Here is a 19,885-nt window from a genome sequence, read left to right on the forward strand (position 1 = left end):
ATTGTACTTTTTTCAACCCAATTAAACGATCCCAGTCCAAATCGACTTTCAACCCAAATCTCCAAGTTTTTTCGAAAGTTTTCTAGAACATAGTTTTAATATTTCGCTAGGAAAATAAATTAAGAAGGACGACGAGGAAGATTCGTTTCAAGGACGATATACGCGAGAAGAAACTGCCTCATTTTGGGATAACGAAATAAACAATTATGGAGAAAAATAATGAGGCAATCGGACAAAGCGAATCCACCAATCGTCGCGTACTAATCTCGTTCCTGCGGAACAAAGTTATCGCGATGACTCGCAGACTCGAGTCGATTAGTGACAAAGCTATGGTCGAGGCAATGTTTCATGCACGCGCGCGAGTTTTGAAAACAATACAGAAAAACGAAAGAAAGGGAAAAACACGAGTCACTGATAGCAAAATTTTCCACGATTTTCACAAACTGTTCAAACGGATCGAGTTTTTTTTCAACAAGCTTGATTTATTCGGTAAAATTTCTTAGAATTTCTTCAACCAAAGCAATCTTGATGAGTCCTTGAAATGCACTCGATGCAATTGTTCCTTTCGGCTATTTCGTTTCTGCCCCCCGAATTGAAAAAATTAGCATGAGAATAAGGTTGCACACGATTTCAGTGCTGCGTCGTTAAACGTTATCGATTATTGGAAAAATTATATTCTAATCGAATTCGTAGGAAAAATGTTGAGGTGATTTCGGTGGGAAATCGTGCTGCTTGAAAAGCTGATTTTTTTTCTATTGTGTACAACATCGCGTTAATCTTCTTCCCGTTGCTGAATCGAGTCCGTTCAGAGTCGAAAACTTATGCGTAAGTACAAAAAATTGGGTATTACCAAGAGAGTAAAATCAAATGAATATTAAATCGAATAAAAATTAACTTAATCGTACAATATGAAATCATTAAAATTCCTCGTAATTAAATGATATAAACTCAAAAGAAATTGATCGAAAATTCCGAATGTTTGAACGCTTCAGTTGCATCTTTATCGTCGCACGAGTCAAATTTCATAAAATCACTCGGCCTCTCTGCTTCGTTAATCGATTTTTTTCTCTCTTTTTTTCTCTCTTTTTTTCCCATTCCAGTTGCATTCACGTTCCCAATAAATTTACAAGGAGTTCCAACAGCATGAGCCATCTCGTAGAACTGGTCCAGAAAAATGTGCTAAATTTTTCATCAACATACTGCGAAGTTAGTAAAAAATTTCGATTCAAACGACCATTCAGTGAACAACATAAAAATAAGCTCCCCCCTGCACGCTGATTTTATTCCAACTATTTTATTTCCATTTTATTCAAATAGAAACTTCGTGGTCAGTGCATGCCGACGTCGTCGAAGCTAAGAACGATCGCGCCCTTGAACGTTTTCATGTTGTCAACTACTTTGGCTTATGGAGCAACTGCTGGAAATCCAACGCGAGAATTATTTGTAAGAAAGATTGACCTTGATGAGACCAAACTAGTGGGAGCGAAGAACGCTTACGAAGATTTGTTGTGTCTTTTAAGGGTGAGTAAACAGCATTTTTGTAACCAATTGTTTTATTCAAGAGTCGTCAAGAATCAAATGACACTTTCTCAAATGCACTTCGAGGATTTTGTCTCAATTGATTTATTGCAATTGTCGCAGCTCTGTGGCTTTACCTTATCGACGGAAATTGCGCATGCTTCGAAAAACAAGCCAATCGATGGGTTTAAATGGGCAAAAGACAAGTTGATGATAAGTTTTAAACAATCCGCTTCAGGTATGAAAACGAACTAATTATCGAATATTTATTTCATTTAAATCGACGTAACGAAGGATCGAATACAATAAATTCGAAATTCTTTATTTTCAAATTCAATTTCAAACGACTTCGTTCTTCGAGGTTCACGAACAAAACTGTCACTTCTTATTTTCATGTTTTCTTTTTCTTCACTTTCGATGACTTTTTTAAAAAAGTTGTTTTTTTTTAATTTTTTTATTTTTTTATTTTTATTTTTCAACTGAACAAGCTGTTATTCAATTAAATAAAAAATGCTTTTCAACGGCACCCGAATCCTTGAAAATAGCTTCCTCGATGGCCTTGAATGGGGAGGATTGCGATATCTTTCGCGTCTTGATTCAGAGATTATAAGGAGGTTGGATCACGAAATAAAAATAATAAGAATTGGCTGAAAAAAAAATATTATGTTGACGAATAATAGCGAAAAATTTGTGCAAAATTTCAGGTGTTTTGACCTCGTAGTTTTTCAGTGCTAAATCGATGAAATTTCACTGCTACGCGTTAACGCTGCCAATTGCAATAGAATCAGTCATATTTCAAGAGAATGCACTTTTAGAAATGATTTGATCCTAAATTCATCTTCCCCCACCGCATAGTTATTAAGCAATCAATTAAAACTCTCGATAAAATTCGACACTCGATGGTTACATTTGAAAAAAATGTGCACAAAAATCATCTCGTATCCTCGAAATGGCGAGAACTCACCTCCTTAAAGAGTTATGAGCACATAACCGAGTTTCCATTTTTCGTGATAAATCAAAGAGACTCGTGAGGAAAAATGTCGTTTAATTTTAACGTAATACTTGTTACGACTAAAAGTGGGCACCGAGACGGCGAAATTTTGTACTCTTGAAAATCTTATTTTGGCCCAAACATTCAGAATGAAAAACCGAGGCGCCGAAGATATCGTAATCTTGCCCACGAATAAGAAAAAATAATAATTTAAGGAGTTTCGGTACAGTCGATACACTGTTGTCATGCAAAGCCATGATAAGAAGATAAAAAAATTGAAATAGTTGAGAATTTTATAAAATTTGGTGAACATATTCTTTAGTGCCAAATTCGACAATACATATTTTTTTTAGATTTTTCTTCTACACCGTTATAACGAGTAATTGAACTCGAAAGATCACCTGTATAAGCATAGCGTTTAACTATGTAGAAGAGCTTTATCAATTTCTTAACATTTGTTAACATGCATCGAAACTCCTTCAACGAGGTCCTAGTCGAACCTGCTGGACCTTTATTTTTCCTTTTTCGTGAGTTTTTATGCAAATTATTAGAATCGATATATTTTTGAGAACAAGACAATAGAATGAAGAAAATTTTTAATTATTCTCATGTCCACAACGTTCATTGCGGATTAATACCAAATAAAAATATTTTTATTCAAGCCCAAGAATATGCAGTTAGCGTTCACAGCAAATTGTCCTTCAGAGCAATTTGGCGAGAGCCATTTAAGGTGAGAGACACTGAGTTGCTGGATTTTCATCAGCTTAAAGATGGAACGAAAGATAAAAAAGTATTAATGATGAGGAGAGATGGCTCATATCGCAGTGCTGTATTCGACGATCTCAAAGCAAAATTCATTGAAATTCCTCTGCTGGTAAATATTTTTTATTTAATTTATAAGTGCAGTCGATTTTTCTTTCTAATCAAAATTAATTCGAGTTTTCTCAAACCTCCAATGAAAATTTGAACTCGCATTACATTTACCATTTTCCAGTTCTGTCAAATTTTCGAAAGGTTTTATCACCTTTTCAAAAAATCTTCGTTGCCCCTTCTCGATTTTCTTCAATGCGCCCTTTTCATCAACCGATTTGTACCTTCGGTCGAACGTTTAAGCGGATTTTTCAAATGTTTCGTCAGTTATTCGGAAAATTCTCAATTTAAATGATTTTTCAACGAATCCAATTGAACATAGGGTATTTTACACCATGTAAAAAAATATATAAAAATGCATGTTCATTATAGATTTCGTAAAAAGTAAACGAGAAACGTCAATATTTATTCATAAAAATCCAATGCAAATGTTATAATTCAATTTTAAAAATCGTCTTTTTTCATCTGTTTTTCAAATCTCTAAAACGCCATCCGCCATATTGGATTCCAACGTGACGTCACTCCGATAGTAAACAATTTAGATTCTTATCGTGCGTTCTGTGTTATTTTGAAATTTTACAAGTTATTATGCACGTTTGTCGACTTTTATCATTCATTTTATTAAAATTGCATTATGGAAGACGGTTTTGTGAAAGCAAAAAGTACAAATCTACCAATGATAAATATGTTGATGGTGGCGATGAATCCACTATTTTTGTGGCATTTTTACACTTGTATTATCGCATTCAGGCACGAGACACCATTATAACTCATTATATTCACACATCTTGTTACTTGGTCTTTCGCAATCGATTGTTTACTAACGGAGTGACGTCACAAACCGAAACAACATGGCGGCTAGCGTTTCCGGGCGAAAATTGAAAATCATAAATAAAAAATAGTTTTCACGAGTTTTCAAGACAGTTTTCGGTCTTATAAAATTGAAATAAAAATTCTACTGGTTTATTACGATCTCAGGATTATTTTAAAATAGTTTTCAAAAAAAGGTGTAATATCCTATTGTTAAGCCTCCAGTTTCTAGTATCGATTCTCAGCAAAATTAATAAGCATGCACTGTTGGAATGAAAATCTTTTCGAATGCTACTCAAAATATTCAACTCGCATTTATTATTTTTTAACAAAATTAACCCTAACCTCGCTCACAGCAACAATTTGGGGATTATGATCTCTCCATGTTCGTAATAGTTATGACAAAGGAATACCCTGACGACGAGCAGACTTTTTTACGAACAATTTCCACCATGGATTTGAAGAAGCTCTACTCGAGTCCCGCTACGCCGATCCTAATGAGAGTGATTCTTCCAAAAATGTCGGCCGAATCAGCACGGCGTCAAGTTTATTGCGACGAGTTGTCCGGGGTGCGTATTTTTGACCTCATTCAATATCAGCTCCGATAACTCTCTAATTTGAACGATCGAACAATCTTGCATAGTGATATTTTCTTCAATGGATTTTCATCATAGATTTCATCAGAAAGATATTTTTTTACAAAAAATTTGAGCGATGCTTACGATGGCAGCAGCGTCATTAAGTCGTAAGATCGGTCATACCATTGAAGAGAATTTTTGAAAATCTTCCCAAAAATAGAAACAATAATCTCGAAGAAAAAAACAACAAAATAAAATAGTTTCGATTGGGGACGTAAAAAAACGTTGTGAACGCTAATTTGTCATATTTCTGACTTTTTTTCTGCAAGTGTATTTACGAATATGAAAATAGATATTTACATCTTTCGGGATAATGAAAAATCGATCAATCGATTCTGTGAGAAATAATGTGAAATCGAATAACGCAGAATTCTTAGCAGATAAAATATTAGAGAGTGTCGAAAAATCAGTAAATAATTCGCGTGTTAGAACACTGTTAAAAGTGAGGTTTAAAGAGCTCGAGGTCAAGGAGTTTTGAAAAAGGAGGCCGAAATATGTTTGCAGGAGGGTGCTACGTACTTGTGCACCGATAACGCGAAGGAGTGTAAAGACAAAGTATTTCCAACGGATGGAGGTGGATTCGAATCAATGTTTTCAAAAGTCATGCTCATGAAGACATTTGTATCAGTTTCTGCTGTCATCGGCGAGAATAATCCCGTTGATTCAAGTGATTACTAGAAATTATTTTATTCGCTTTGGACGAGTGATAAAAGCAACGAGCACTTGAAATAGTAATCCCAGTAAAAAAAGCAAGAATGGAGCAAAACTTTCGAGCAGAAATACAAAAAACTTGGGATCTAAGACTAATTTGATGAGGCTGAATCGAATGATGTAAATTTTGTCGTGATCAAACCCCGGAAATATTGGAAAAATAAGGGTTGAAAGTTCAAAACGCGTATAACTTTAAAATTATTGACTTTATTGAAAATTGAAAGTGAGAATAATGGTTTTTGGGACAAAATTTGGTACAAGAAACAACACTGTGTAAAGAAGGGTGAAGGACATGTGTTGAAGCTTTATTTTTCAACTTTTCCGAGATTTAAAGTAGATCGTGCCCGCGAAGGATCGTATTTTATGGGTCTCTAAATTCGATCGATTTTTACTCCTTAATAACGTATTACACCTTTTTTTTAAAACTGTTTCAAAATAATTCTGAGATCGTAATAAACCAGTAGAATTTTTATTTCAATTTTATAAGACCGAAAAGTGTCTTAAAAACTATTTTTTATTTATGATTTTCAATTTTCGCGTGGAAACGCTAGCCGCCATGTTGTTTCGGTTTGTGACGTCACTCCGTTAGTAAACAATACGATTGCGAAAGACCAAGTAACAAGATGTGTGAATATAATGAGTTATAATGGTGTCTCGTGCCTGAATGCGATAATACAAGTGTAAAAATGCCACAAAAATAGTGGATTCATCGCCACCATCAACATATTTATCATTGGTAGATTTGTACTTTTTGCTTTCACAAAACCGTCTTCCATGATGCGATTTTAATAAAATGAATGATAAAAGTCCACAAACGTGCATAATAACTTGTAAAATTTCAAAATAACACAGAGATGAAAAAAAGGACGATTTAAAAAATTGAATTATAAAATTTACATTGCATTTTTATGAATAAATATTGACGTTTCTCGTTTACTTTTTACGAAATCTATCATAAACATACATTTTTATATTTTTTTTTTTTTTACATGGTATAAAATACCCTATTAAACCTATAATTAATGTCAAAGTTATTAATTCGAAATTGTAAATACATTTTTTCAACTTATCTTTCGGCGAATGAAATTGCAGTCATTAATTAATCGGGGATCCATCACCGACCGAACCTCAAATTTCATTCGCCCCGTAAGTAAAAATAAAGAAATTGGTAAAATTGGCATGTCATTTTGTTGAATTATGAAACTCAGGAGCCATTTAGCAACTTGAAAATTGAAGTTTAAGCTAATTAATAAATTCTCTTTCGATTGGGCCAAAAATCATCGTGATCGGTGGCATAATTCCTGAGATAAAACTTTGCACGTGCTTAAGATTATGCAAAAGTTACTAACGCATTAAGGATTTGACGTACCTGTATAGTTTTTATGTAAAAAATCGCATTAGAGAACGCGGAAGGAAAACACAACGAGAATTGGATAAAGAAAAAAGTGTTAAGGAAGTTGAGGCTGTACAGTCATTTTTTTACCCAAAAGTGATGACCTGTACCTTTCAAAAGTTAGGCCAGTTTACAGTTTGGCAATGTTGCATACACTTTAAAGAAAAGTTGGGGAAAAAAAGAGGAAAAACTGGTGAAAGCTCAGTCGAAAACACGAACAGTGACGATCCTAGCCTCAAAAAACTGCACGGAAAACAGATTATTATTAATATAATCTCAGCAAATCTCCTAATAAATCTGAAAAAAATTGACATTATTCGGCAAGCCTTGCTCATGTTGCCCAAAAAATTTCATATTTTTAGCATCATTTTTAACAGAGATATCACTGAATGTGTCTTGACTTCCATAAGATTACATGTTATTTGGCTCAAATTGTTATTGATTTTTCTCAGCAACGACGCTCCTAAACTGTCTGAAAATTTAACTGATTTTTTTTTTACACTTCACTTTATAAGATGCAATCGGTTTAAAAGCGGTGACATCATAATGCCTCAACTTCCTTAAGGAGGGTGGATCGTGAGGATACAATGTTGCCATGTTAAACCATGTTGAAATAATGAAGAATTTCAAAATGATAAGAATTTCATAAAATTTGGTAAACGTATTCTTTCAAAATATATAAGACAGTAGAATTTTTTTTATATTTTTCTACCACATAGCTCTCGAGTAATTCAACACTAAAGTTCACGTGTATAAGCATAGAGTTTACAATATACAATTATACATCTCGTCCATGAGAATTTCGATTTAACGCTTAATTATTCGATAACCATGTGGTAAAAAAAATTGTATTTGTATACTCGATGCCAAAGAATGTTATCACAAAATTCTATCAAATTTCGATTATTTTGATTTCGTTATCCACCCTCCTTAATAAAAATACAGAAGACTATGACAGGAATGGGCCAAGCCAGGAAAAAACAAAATGCTGAAATAAGCAAATGTGAGGACGACGAGTGCTCATTTTACCAATTTCATTCAATCTTTGACCTCCATTGTTATTGTATACTTTTTCATAAACTTCGTAAGAGGCCTTCATTCTCGTTATATGTAAAGATGAACGATTTTTCGTGTGTTTTTCTTCGTATTTAAAAACGTTTATCTATCTAAATAAGCAATGAGAGGAACCCCTTAAAATTTGATATGCCTGTCAGTCGACTAACCATTTCTGTGTAAATTTCAAGACTTTCTTTAGAAAATCGTTTCGTCAATGAACTACCTTAATCGCTAAAAAACGTCGCGTCTTTCGACTCAGCGTCGTCAAATTAGACTCGGATCAAGATTTAGGATTTGTGCTCGAAAGTTGCTCCATTCCTGTATTTTGACTGGCACTCGTGCCTGAAAATAATCGAGTGAAAAAAAAAATAGAAATTTAGTTTTCGATCGACGATTAAAGTAATCGTGATGGATATTATGAGTATTTGATTTTTTTTTTTTTTTTTTGATACACTGGAGGGCGGAGGAGGAGACGAGCTGCTGCCAGGGCTCCAGCCGACGGGGGAGCGGCTCCCGCCCCCGCTGCAGCCGATCCAACACCACCGGTGTTTCGGGTGGACCGTCCTTACGTCATGACGATCATCGCGAAAAAGATCGACTCAGACCCCATTCCTTTATTGACTATGCAAATAACTGGCGAGTAAGAAAATAATTTGCATTTTTTCGAAGAACTATTATAAAAATGATTTTTTTTTTTTTAAAAACTCCAGCTTGGTTAGTGTCCTCCTCATAAGACTAACTTTGCTCAAGATTTTTAGAAAACTTAAAATTTCCGCGGAAGCTAATAAATTATAGAAGACGAGAAATTGTGAAGAAAGTCATTAAAGTCAAACTGCACGTAATCAGCTCGTGATCGCGACACAACTGGAAAATTGAGAACCAAACAAATGAGAATCTCAAGGAATCGATAAACTCAAAAATTTTCCAACTATCCCAAAATTTTTTTTACCAGAGTAATAATCTCGAGAAATTAAGTGCCAAATGGGACGATTTTATATCTGGATGTAACGTCACAAGTCTCATGCGAGGAAGTTTCAACGAAATTTTCAAGAAAATGAGGGGAGAAATACAATTTGGGGCTCTCTTGGAGTCTCACTTGTACACTCAAGTCCTGGTTCCCGCAGGGACTGGTAGAGAATATTTTTAGAGAGTTATAACAAACGACAGAGTTGGTTGAGTTTTGTTTATGTTTTCCATGCTTGACCGAGCTTAACAAGCCACTACGTATCCCATCATATTTTTGGATCATTGAATTTTTTTATTTCCAGGGAACTCGATAAAGGTGAGAAGAAAAAAGTCAGCTCATCAGACTCCAATGTAAGTGGATCTTGTGTGGTGATATAATGGACAATGAAATCTTACACTCGCAGCATCGGTGCAACGCCTTTCGACAACATCCATGCTGTGCACAAGCAAGGGAAACGATTAGCAGAAATTAATAAAAAGAATATTTTATAAATTCAGTTGTCCTTAAACGGAGCGTCGAATTGGTTTGAAAATTTTTTTCACGTGTACTTCGTGTCTAGCACTGTGATATACATTTTTTTCAGATTTTTCTGAAATTATTTTCCGGAATTCTGACGCCAGAACCGTAATCAGCGACCCGAAAAACCTCTCCGTACCAAATTTCGTTCCGATTGAACGAAAAACCGCGAACTTAACCTAAAATAGTCGCCATTTTGAGTCCGCCATCTTGAATTTTTCATTTTTACGCCAGAATCGTAATCAGTGAGCCCAATAACCTCTCCATACCAAATTTCGTTCCGATTGAACGAAAAACCGCGAACTTAACCTAAAATAGTCGCCATTTTGAGTCCGCCATCTTGAATTTTTCATTTTTACGCCAGAATCGTAATCAGTCACCCCAATAACCTCTCCATACCAAATTTTGTTCCGATTGAACGAAAAACCGCGAACTTAACCTAAAATAGTCGTCATTTTGAGTCCGCCACCTTGAATTTTATAATTTTGGCGCCAGAATCGTAATCAGCGACCCCAAAAACCCCAAGAACATCTATGATTTTGGAAATTTGTCTAATATATAAAAATGTGCTCCTCAAAGGGTAAAAAGGATTACAATAGTACATTATAACACTAGGACGAAAAAGTTTTTCGTACGCGTGTTATACGAAATTTTATATTACGAGGTGCGGAAATGGGGGCTTTGTGTACGCGAAGCGTACGCAAAAGCGTCCATTTACGTACCGCGTGATATAAAAATTATTGTACTTCAGAATTGACTCAGTTCCTTATACCTTCTTCAAAAATTACTGTGTACAAATAAACTAATATCAACATAAAAGAAATAACGATGCTTCCTCCGCAGATCGTAGCAACCGGAACACCTTGTTCTAAAATTTCGAATTTTATACCGAGTGACTCGATTAAATACTGAAATTTAGAATCCGATGAAGTTGGCAAGGCCGAAAATAAAAGAAAATTTTATCAAACGAAATTGTGCTTTTTACAATCCAATTAAATAATCCCAGTCCCACTCACCTTTCAACCCAAGTCGCGAAGTATTTTGGAATTTTTCTATAATATAATTTCAATTTTTCGCTATGAAAATAAATGAAGAAGAACGAACAGGGAAATTCGTTTCAAGGACGAAAAGAGTGAGATACGCGAGAAGAAACTGCGTCGAGTGAAGTCGAGTCGATTAGTGGCAAAACTATTGTCGAGGCAATATATTTCAAGATTTCGGGAATATAGCATATATTACTGCTTCGTTCGCGTTATCAATTATTGGAAAAATTATATTTTTATCGAATTCCTACGAAAAATGATCTCGAAAATGAGCCCATTTGAATTTCTAATCAAATATTATGAAGAGAAATGATGCGACTTTATTTTCTTTTCACGCGCTCGCAACGACATCCCTGTAGAGTCTTTCAATAACAACAACAATCGCGCATGGTGTTATAAACGCTAATAAAGTAAACGGTTACCGAAACATAACCTGCGAGTCCAGCTTTATTGTCCATTGTGTAATAAAAATGATTATAAAATCATTGTATTTCCTTCAGAATTAACTCAGTTGTTCGTACCTTTTTCGCAGGAGTATGATTCTGGGGCCCCAAGTTTTGATGTGATCGCGATTCTGAATATTTCGACCAAAATAAAATGAATCGCTGATGAAGAGTAAAACTTTGCTAAATCGGCTTGTTCAAAGAAATATGAGCACTTTACGTGGGAAGAAACAACTTCCCTTTGAAAGGATTTTTTTCGAAACATTAACCGAGTTTTCGAACTGTGAAAAACTTTTTTTATTTATACCAACAGAATCCGTGCTCGTAGCTCGTAGCTCTCGTAACGCTCGTAACAAAGGCAGGATGGTCAGGCAGTCGATAAAAGAGACCCCTGTGCTGAGATATATTTACCCAAGTTCCTGGTTCCTGGAGCGCATAGCGGCGAGATCGAAAAGCTGCTGTTTCATAGTTCCATGCATGCACGGTTCCATGTCCTCTGGCCACAGGCGCCACAGGATCACAACAAATCGTGTGCCGTTCGCGCGTAAACAAAAAGATTCGTTCTCGAAAAAGCAGTTTTTAAGCAGTGCTAAACAAGGGGAGAAATCGAAAAGTTTCATGAAGGATGGAGATTTACACGTTTGACAAAAGTTTGCAAGAGCGTTTAGTGGAATACACAGAAATTTTGTCGCATCAAGGAGAGGATGTGGTGCCGGCGTCGCGGATCAAGTCGGAATGGTCGTTTCACGTCGAGTTGGTAATTGAGCCGGTAGGATGGCGAGCATTATGGAAAATTCCTCGTTTGACGTGCCAGGATTTCGAGATTCATTACCCGACAATCGTAGTCGTGGAAGTGTTGCAAGTTGATTTCGGTGAATTATCGGCATTGGTTAAGATCGTCGCGGTCCAGGACGATGAGATTCATCTGCCAGAAAAATGCGATGTACCGTTGGCCGAGTTATACCCGACGATCGCGCAAGAGAACAAAGTTCTGGATATTTACGGAACGGCAAATTGTGTTGAGCAATTGAGATTTTTTTACAATTATTTATGGATGCCGTGGGACGTCGACGACGATGACAACGCCGATTGGATCGTGACTCACCTCGAGCCACGAATCCGTTTGTTTTTTGACATGAAACGCGGCCTCGTCGACAAGGAAACTTGCGACTTGGTACGCACCCTCGTCCGCGAGGGCAAAGACATCCGTGCCAGGATCGAACGCCTGGAAGCCGATATCACCGAAAACGATGACGATGACGACGACGACAGTGAACTCAACGAAGGTAACGCCTGCAGTCTCATGAAATTACATTTTAGAATTGAACAAATTAAGAGCGAAATGGAAGTCCTGGAAAATCCGGCCATGAGAGATCTCATTCGACGAAACGGACGAGCCACTAACTCAGAAAACAAACGACGTCTAAGCCGCGGTAGAAAAAAAGAAGCTTTTTTTGTTTGGCACGGCGCTTCTCCGCAGGAAACTCTCGATTCGATGAAAAAGGCCAAGCAATTCATGAACGACGATACTTTTTTGAAGTTTGTTTTATTTTTTTTGCATATTTTTATGTATTCTTTTAAATTTCTCCTACCTTCCAGTTGTTTTTCATTATTCTTTTAAAATTTTTGTTGTTTAAGATGATGGCCGGTAATCACAACCGTGAATGCGAGAGAGATAGCTGCAAATTTTGAAAAGGAAATTTTTCCACATCGCTCGTCTGATCGAAATAATAAAAATGTCATCGGATTTTTGTGATCGTGCTGCGTACGATGACATTTTTATTATTTTAATCGGACGAACGATGTCAAAGAGTTTCAAGTTTCAATTTCAAAAATTCGAGGTGTGATTACCGACTGATCCATCATCTTAAGGAAGTTGAAGCGATATATATAGGACATCATACGAAAAATACATTAGATTTTATTATTCCAAAATAATAAATTGAAAATTTACGTGAATCTTCTTGAATAGCGCTTAATTATGTGCGAAAAATTTGAAGAGGTTTCACCGCCTAGTAATGAGATATTCATTGTCGAAAATGACAAGGTTAAGGAATGGGCTGCTCTTATGGAAGCTTTCAAAAAATTGCAAACTTCAACAATAAATATCTCAATTTCACGACGGTGAACCATCGGCATATCCCGCCAGAAGTTTAATACTGTCTTAAGCTTTCTGTTTAAAAAATTTTAATGTGCAAAGTTGGAAAATAGTTTTCACATAAGATACGCTTCAACCTCCTTAAGAGCTCAAAAGTAGACTCTCGGAACTGAGAGTCCCAAAAACTCCTGCAACTCGCAATTTCATTTCCATTTTCTAAATATACTTTTTATTTTTTTTTAATTTCTTTCCACTTTTTTCTCATTATTTCATTGAGCTCAAACCCAAAATTTCTAATTGCACAAACGACTTTCAAAGCTATTGAACGATTTGTTCCATTTGATTATGCTAAAGAGTTTTTAATTGAATTCATCTTCATCATAATTACTCAATCGATCGAATATTTGCTACAGAGTAACGGGTTGTTTAAAAGAGGCTCTGGATTCTTCGGAGTCTGATGACATTATTGTTGTTGGTGATGGGGAACATCGAATAAGAGGCGCAGGGGGGCTTGAAGAAGGTGGAACTTTGAGAGGGATCGGAAGCATGGAATCGACGATAGTTCGATCAGAGGAATCTGAGAGTGGACCGTCTCTTTTTGATTTCTCCGGCGGAGAAGTAATAAAAATTTGTAAATTTAGTGCTCTTGACAAAATGACAAACTTATTCATTCACGTGCTTCGTTATTTCAATATTTTCTTGTCAAGATTTTGCTGGAAAATGTTGTTCTGGACTTGAACGAACTCCAGGCTGCCGTGCTCGTGAGACGAGGCACCGTTCAAATTGTTGGATGCAAAATATTCGTTTCGAACAAGAGTTCCGTTAAATTGGGGGTCGTTGTTCTTCCTGGAGGGAAATTAGTAGCGGAAAACACCATTTTCTCAGGCCTCGGCACTGCGGTCTCTGTACACCCAGGCGGACAAGCTGTTCTTGAAAAATGCAAATTCGAACGGTGCGTCGAAGGCATTCAGGTACAAGAATTAATGATTTTCAATGATTTTGGACCTAGCAATGCTGCAGTAAATTTGATGTGAAATCAATGAATTTCCAAAAGAGTATCCAAAACCATCAAACTGCAAAATATCTTTTTCGGTCATCAGAGACTGAAATGAAAAATTAAGAAAATTTGAAAAGTTAAAGTACCACCATAAAAATTTCAATTTCTTACGTTTCTATAATAGTTTATTGAATTTCTGATTGCTTTTGTTCAGATGCACGACGAAGCTTATTTGACCGCGACAAAGTGCAATTTTTCCGGTTTCAAAGAGTATGGAATACGAATGGAAACCGAGAAATACTTGGAGTGTTGCGATGGAAAAACTGGGAGTCAAGAATTGTTATCGAGGATCAAGGAAACGACGATTCTTGATTGTACTTTTGAGAACAATGGCAAAGGCGATGTTGCTTTAAGGCCACGTTTGGCTTCGGCCCTTTCGACGAAACAGGACAGTGCAATAGAAACAAAAATTTCCTGAATCGTGTAAAGGATAAGAGACAAACTGAAAAGCTTATTAATTTTAATGATTGTTTTTAGATTTTTCTATACATATTTCTCATTTTTGTATACCACATTCAAGTCCATGATATAAAAATTGTCACGCGAGTTATTCAGACTGTTGCTACGTTCGATTAAAAATATTCTCGAACTTTCATACAATTAAATATTTTTCAAATATTTATAGAAAGCTGAGGTTACACGATTCCATGGATTTTCCTCACCACTGATTCTCCAATTTCCTAAAAAATTCGTGTCTCTTCAACGTTCGGTTAAAACGATACTGTTTTCCAAATATTCGGACTTTTCGTTTCGTTTCTTCAATGGCAAGTTCACGTTTCTTAAAATGATTGTTGCCTTTAATTATCATCTTTGAAATTCGTCCACCTTCCATCCTCATCAGTGGCATAGAAACTGTGTTCAGGGTATTTTATGGAGAGTAGACTTGATAAAATTGAATATAATTGATACAAGCGTTGGCGGTTTGACAGAAGACGAAGCAGCAAAACCAAACTGTATCAATATTGATTGTGGACGGTAGCAAAACTATGCCCGACGAGTCTTGTTCGAATACTTCAACAGAGGGTAAAAAAATCATCACTGCGTCTTGGATATATCAATCTTCAATAAAAAATCTTCATTTTTCGTGCTAGGTGACGATGAGAATGGCAATTAGTTGCAGTATTTTTTCAGTGAATTTATACCCGACTGACATAATAATGAAAAATACTATATCTCGACTCGTGAAGAGATCGCGGAAATGGAAACATACTTTGGTATGAAAGTCTATTGAAGACAGAAGGAACAATAGAGACCGCGATAGAGTCAGGAAGACGGAAGAAAAGTCTGTCCAAAAAAGTTGATAGCTAAGCGAAAGTTCTACGAATAAATTCAGTATAATTTTCGACTTTATTAAAATTTGAAAATCACAGTTATACACTAATGTAAACATGTAAATAATAAAAAAAACTTCATCATTTTTCTTCTTCTGATCTGGTCTTGCACAAATTCACAAATTGGTTATTGCAGTATCTCAGGAGCTTATATTCGGTAACTGCCGACAGGCTCACCCGTTTTTGAACACGTTTTGTGCGCGATTTTCACCTACAAATGAATATACAACGCTTGGTGGAATGATGTTCCATTACCGTCCACGAGTATAAACCGTCATATATGGGATTGACTTTTTAGAAAAACTAATTTATGGTTGAAAGGTCCACATGCGTCGATGGACACTTCTGAACGTTCCAGTGATTTGTAATAAAAAAAAAGTCGCAGCGCGGTTGAAAAACTTTTCGAAAAAAACGTAGATTTTCTGCAGTCGGTAGGATGCTGGATCCTATCACTTTAAATCATGTATTCTACGATAGACTGCGCTAGTTTGCGGTTTCGTCACCGGCCGCCGCATTGATAAAGTGATAAGCGTCGCGGGTCGCGGCGGGTTGTGGTTCCTGCAAGTGTTTTTTAAGTGATAAATAATTACAATTTGTTATCAAATGAAAAAAGCGACATTTTTTGTGAGTTTATTTAGGAAAATCACCAATATTTCTTCCACATCGGTATGTCAATACTTTTCTCAGTCCTTTCGTAATACATTTTGTTGTTCCACTCGCCTTTGGGCCGCATTGGCACTTTTGTAAAACAAACATAACCTAGAAAGAATTTAATCGGCTTCTGTTACTCTGTTTACATTTTCCCTTGACGAGCATGGGCTCGGACTATTTTTTTATTTCAGTTTTCTTCAACTCAAAATCTTTTTTTCATCTTTCACGAGTTGCATCCAAAATTACATCATTTGCGCGTGGACATAACCTCAGAAATTATCTCACCTGCCTTCAACACAATGAAACTTTAACAATACTTATATTCCCGCTCAAATTTAACTTTTAAAAAATCATAAATAATAAAATAATCATTGAAATTCATAATTTTGAATGATCGAAATTTTTTAGTCAAAAATAGTGTCACATTCCATTATTTTTCAATATCATCAATTTTATTCCATAGTAAATTTCATGCAAAAAACCTCTTTGCTTATTGTAAAATACACGTGAATAAAATTGGAGTATTAAAAAAACAAAAAGTACTAGAAAATTTTTTGTTTTTATTTTTGAGATTCGCTCTTCTACTACCATTGCGCTAATAACGTTTGTAACAAAATACCAGAATAAAGGATCACAAATTTTTCTTCTCACAAAAGTAACCTTTGGTGGAATGTTGCCGTTTCAAATACAACTCGTCCATTAACGATAGAGAACAATCTTGAGAAGAATAAAATTCTATTCCGATTGCTCGTTTAGCTTCTAAAACATGAAACTCAACGTTTATGGAGTCATAATTTTCCGAAAAAACCATTATACCATTTTTGAAATATGCAATATTTCCAACGGTAGTGATGAGAAATGAAAAGTCTATGAAAAATTAATCCCAAATCTGTATAGATTTTTAGAGTCTTGGGAATAATATGAGAAGTTCTGTCGAGTTCCTTTGTCGCTAACTGCAAAATCATAATCAAATTACTGCTCGATCGTCTTTTCCATTTGGATGAAAAATTCAAGATTTAATTACACGGTTAAAGTCAAGTGGCCGTAATAATAATTTAGCGCTCTATCCAATAAATTATTGTTGATTTCATCCTGTCCTCGGAGGATCATAAAAGCTACTTTTTCTTGCTTCCGTTTCTTTGTCTCGTGTCCTTTTTACTTACTAATGTACACACATCATTGTATGTGAGTCAATTTGTGTGTATACACACAGGCGTTTGTGTCCCAGAGAGTTTCGGTACCCTCAGGATCCACCTGGGCCATTAAATTCGAGCATAAAGTGAACAGTATATGTTGATGTGTATCCGAGTACAGTTATTTTACTCTGCCATCGTTTCAGATCACGAGGCTCGCAGGAATTCGGGAGGAAGGCACGAAATTATTGAGAGGTTTTGTACAGAAGAAGATCGAGTTTAGTGGCTTGTTGTTGAGCGATAAATTTGACGCGATGGTCGAGACTAAAGCACCATTGGTCGGTGGCAAGATCGACGAACAAACGCAATTTGGCAACGCTCGCGAATTCGAAGCTTCCGACTGCCTTTTCGTCTTCAAGGATACTCAGTCTGATTACGAGGAGCCACCGTCCGACGAGGAGGCAAGTTTTTCAACATTTTTTCATAACTCGCTCCGCTGCAAGAAAAAAATTTTTCTAATCCACGAGAATAATGTTCTTTCCTTTTCTGCAGCTTCCTTGCACCGGCTCAATCTTTTTTATATCACAATTTCAATTTTTCTCAATCATTCGGCAAAGAAAATCTGAAAAATTTCAATCGCCGCTTGAGCTTTATCTATTTTCAGTAATAATTCTTGTGATTTGCTTCAACGAAAAACTTTATGATAGTCTTTTTTTTTTCCAAATTTTGAACAATTTAATGAATCTTCCATAGCAATTGAAAGTTTTTTGTATCCTCGATATATTTGTGTCCGAACAGTAATTTTCTGAAATTTCAATTCACCATAAGAAATAACAACGAATTTATAATATCTTGTATTTTTTCTATAACCAGGTCAGTGGTAGAAAGAAAAACGAATTTATCGTTGCAGCAACGATGCAGTAAATAGCGATTAAAAAATACGTGCGTACAAATACTCGAATTTATAATGCTCCGTTGAGAAACTTTGTGGTCTCCTGTGTACTTTATCAGAATTTTCTTAAACAGCTCGAGGGGGCTACCTCCGTCTCTTTCACTCGCTCTCTCCTTGCCTACGTTTATAGCCGATATACCTTTTCGTTATTTCTTTCGAGAGCCCCGCGAATGCTCCTCGGAGCTTTCCCTCGAGCGATAAACCTATTAACTACCAGTTCATAGTACTACGCAGTTCACTAAAAGTTGAAAAAAACATTTATACGTATATACATTGCTCTATTAAGGCTCATACACATTTATATCACCGCGCATGCGGTTGTCGAATAATAATAGGCACGTGGGTGGGGGATTATAAATAAAATGAATACACTGGATTAGCAGATGGCGAGGAAGTTCGCCAGGAGTCTGTAGCTCCAGCGAGAATCTAAAGAAATTCGTGTTTTTATTCGCTCGAGTAGGAATCCAAATTCGATTTATTTTACTCCTAAATCCTTGACATTTTAATTCCTTTTTAATGTTTCTACTGCAGGAGACGAATTCGAATGAATTTTTTGGATTTCGTCATCGGACATTCAAATTTGAGGCGGTTTTCAAAGGACTGAACGAGCGTTACGACGATCACTCTCAGTTTTGATCTTTTGGCCACGGAATCGTTTTTCCTTCCCGTTTGAAAATCTCCAAATTGATCTGCAGTTTTCGGTTAATTTGAAGAACTCGTTTCTCGGTGAAAAGCTGAAAATGTTTTTTTCTGAAAATGGGATTTTTCAGATTCTGAAATTCTGAAAATTCATGAACGATTCTATTTCACGAATTTTTCGTTTAATCCATTGTTTCCGGAGTGAAACGAAGCGCAGGCTTCAAAATGTTTTCTGTACTGAAGCAGAGAAAATAAATTAGTCATGGAACGAGCCTCAGTTAATTGTTAATTAAATCTCTTGGGCTGTAGCTCGGGTTGCCTGTGGTCAGGTTGATGTCGAGCCACATGTGACACGTAATAAATCAGGCTAACACTTGGTTCCGTCGAACGAGAGTATTAACAGTGGGAAAAAAAGGTTTCGGGAGCGAGAAGGAAAACTCGTGAAATTCATAAATCAAAAATTGTCAGTTGGAGCTCGTCAGGCTGCCAACAATCCGTGAGCGTTGAACGAGAATTTTTTCGAAATTTCAATCCCAAAGATTTTTTGAAGAGTCTAAAATTCTTTCTGGGATTTATCGACGCCTTTTAATCATCCGGACTCATCAGTGTCGATGCAGAATCCGGGATTCGAATCTTCTCATCTTTTGCCTTTTTTTTCCTCGCGTTTATTTACATTTTCCTACTTTTTCAGGCACAGCATCATTTTTCTATTGTTTTGAAATACGCTGGTGAAACAATCCTTGAAATAATTATCTCGAAGATTGCCACGGGTGAGCCTCAACAGGGTGGAACGATCAATCACACTCTACAACGTCAAGAGAAGAGAACACAGAAGTTGAAGCAAAAGTGGACGTTGGAAAGAGCGAGCGATAAAACGAGGGAGAGCGAAAGAGAGAAAAAGAGTCGATTTGCAAGCTCTGAGCTGGTCAATGCCGTAAATAAACCCTTGAGCTATATCTCTTTGATTTTGCCTGCTCTCGGGCTCCACCACAGACATTAACCAGACGCTCCACAATCTCTGGTATTGCGACAAGAATTGTCCATTACGTTTCTCCATAAATCGATTTT

The 19,885-nt window shown here is 36.1% G+C and overlaps 3 protein-coding genes and 1 long non-coding RNA gene across 4 annotated transcripts in view; 3 read left to right on the forward strand and 1 right to left on the reverse strand.

The window, feature by feature from the left end:
• Positions 1–750: 750 nt before the first annotated feature.
• On the forward strand, positions 751–10,442 carry LOC122418214 (uncharacterized). The gene is made up of 9 exons (XM_043432319.1): positions 751–825; positions 1,101–1,206; positions 1,318–1,521; positions 1,642–1,756; positions 3,172–3,383; positions 4,546–4,758; positions 5,332–5,494; positions 8,447–8,627; positions 9,256–10,442. Exons 2-9 carry the CDS (start codon positions 1,144–1,146, stop codon positions 9,329–9,331), a joined length of 1,227 nt encoding a protein of 408 aa, XP_043288254.1. The 5' UTR covers positions 751–825; positions 1,101–1,143; the 3' UTR covers positions 9,332–10,442.
• Positions 10,443–11,453: 1,011 nt separating this feature from the next.
• Positions 11,454–15,345, forward strand: nesd (nessun dorma). The gene is made up of 4 exons (XM_043431459.1): positions 11,454–12,495; positions 13,468–13,672; positions 13,762–14,025; positions 14,266–15,345. Exons 1-4 carry the CDS (start codon positions 11,582–11,584, stop codon positions 14,527–14,529), a joined length of 1,647 nt encoding a protein of 548 aa, XP_043287394.1. The 5' UTR covers positions 11,454–11,581; the 3' UTR covers positions 14,530–15,345.
• Positions 15,346–15,942: 597 nt separating this feature from the next.
• LOC122417695 (RNA pseudouridylate synthase domain-containing protein 2-like) overlaps positions 15,943–19,885 on the forward strand; it is a 114,370-nt gene continuing 110,427 nt past the window's right edge. Inside the window, exons 1-2 of the mRNA XM_043431457.1 lie at positions 15,943–16,108; positions 17,433–17,687. Coding sequence (XP_043287392.1) covers positions 16,046–16,108; positions 17,433–17,687 — 318 coding nt within the window. The 5' untranslated portion in view covers positions 15,943–16,045. The remainder of the gene's footprint in view (positions 16,109–17,432; positions 17,688–19,885) is intronic.
• On the reverse strand, positions 16,047–17,452 carry LOC122417698 (uncharacterized). The gene is made up of 2 exons (XR_006262332.1): positions 17,257–17,452; positions 16,047–16,201 (listed from the first exon to the last, which is right to left on the reverse strand). It is a non-coding gene; the product is annotated as an uncharacterized lncRNA (long non-coding RNA).

The sequence above is a fragment of the Venturia canescens genome, chromosome 11, assembly GCF_019457755.1.
Source record: "Venturia canescens isolate UGA chromosome 11, ASM1945775v1, whole genome shotgun sequence".
Lineage (NCBI taxonomy): Eukaryota > Metazoa > Arthropoda > Insecta > Hymenoptera > Ichneumonidae > Venturia > Venturia canescens.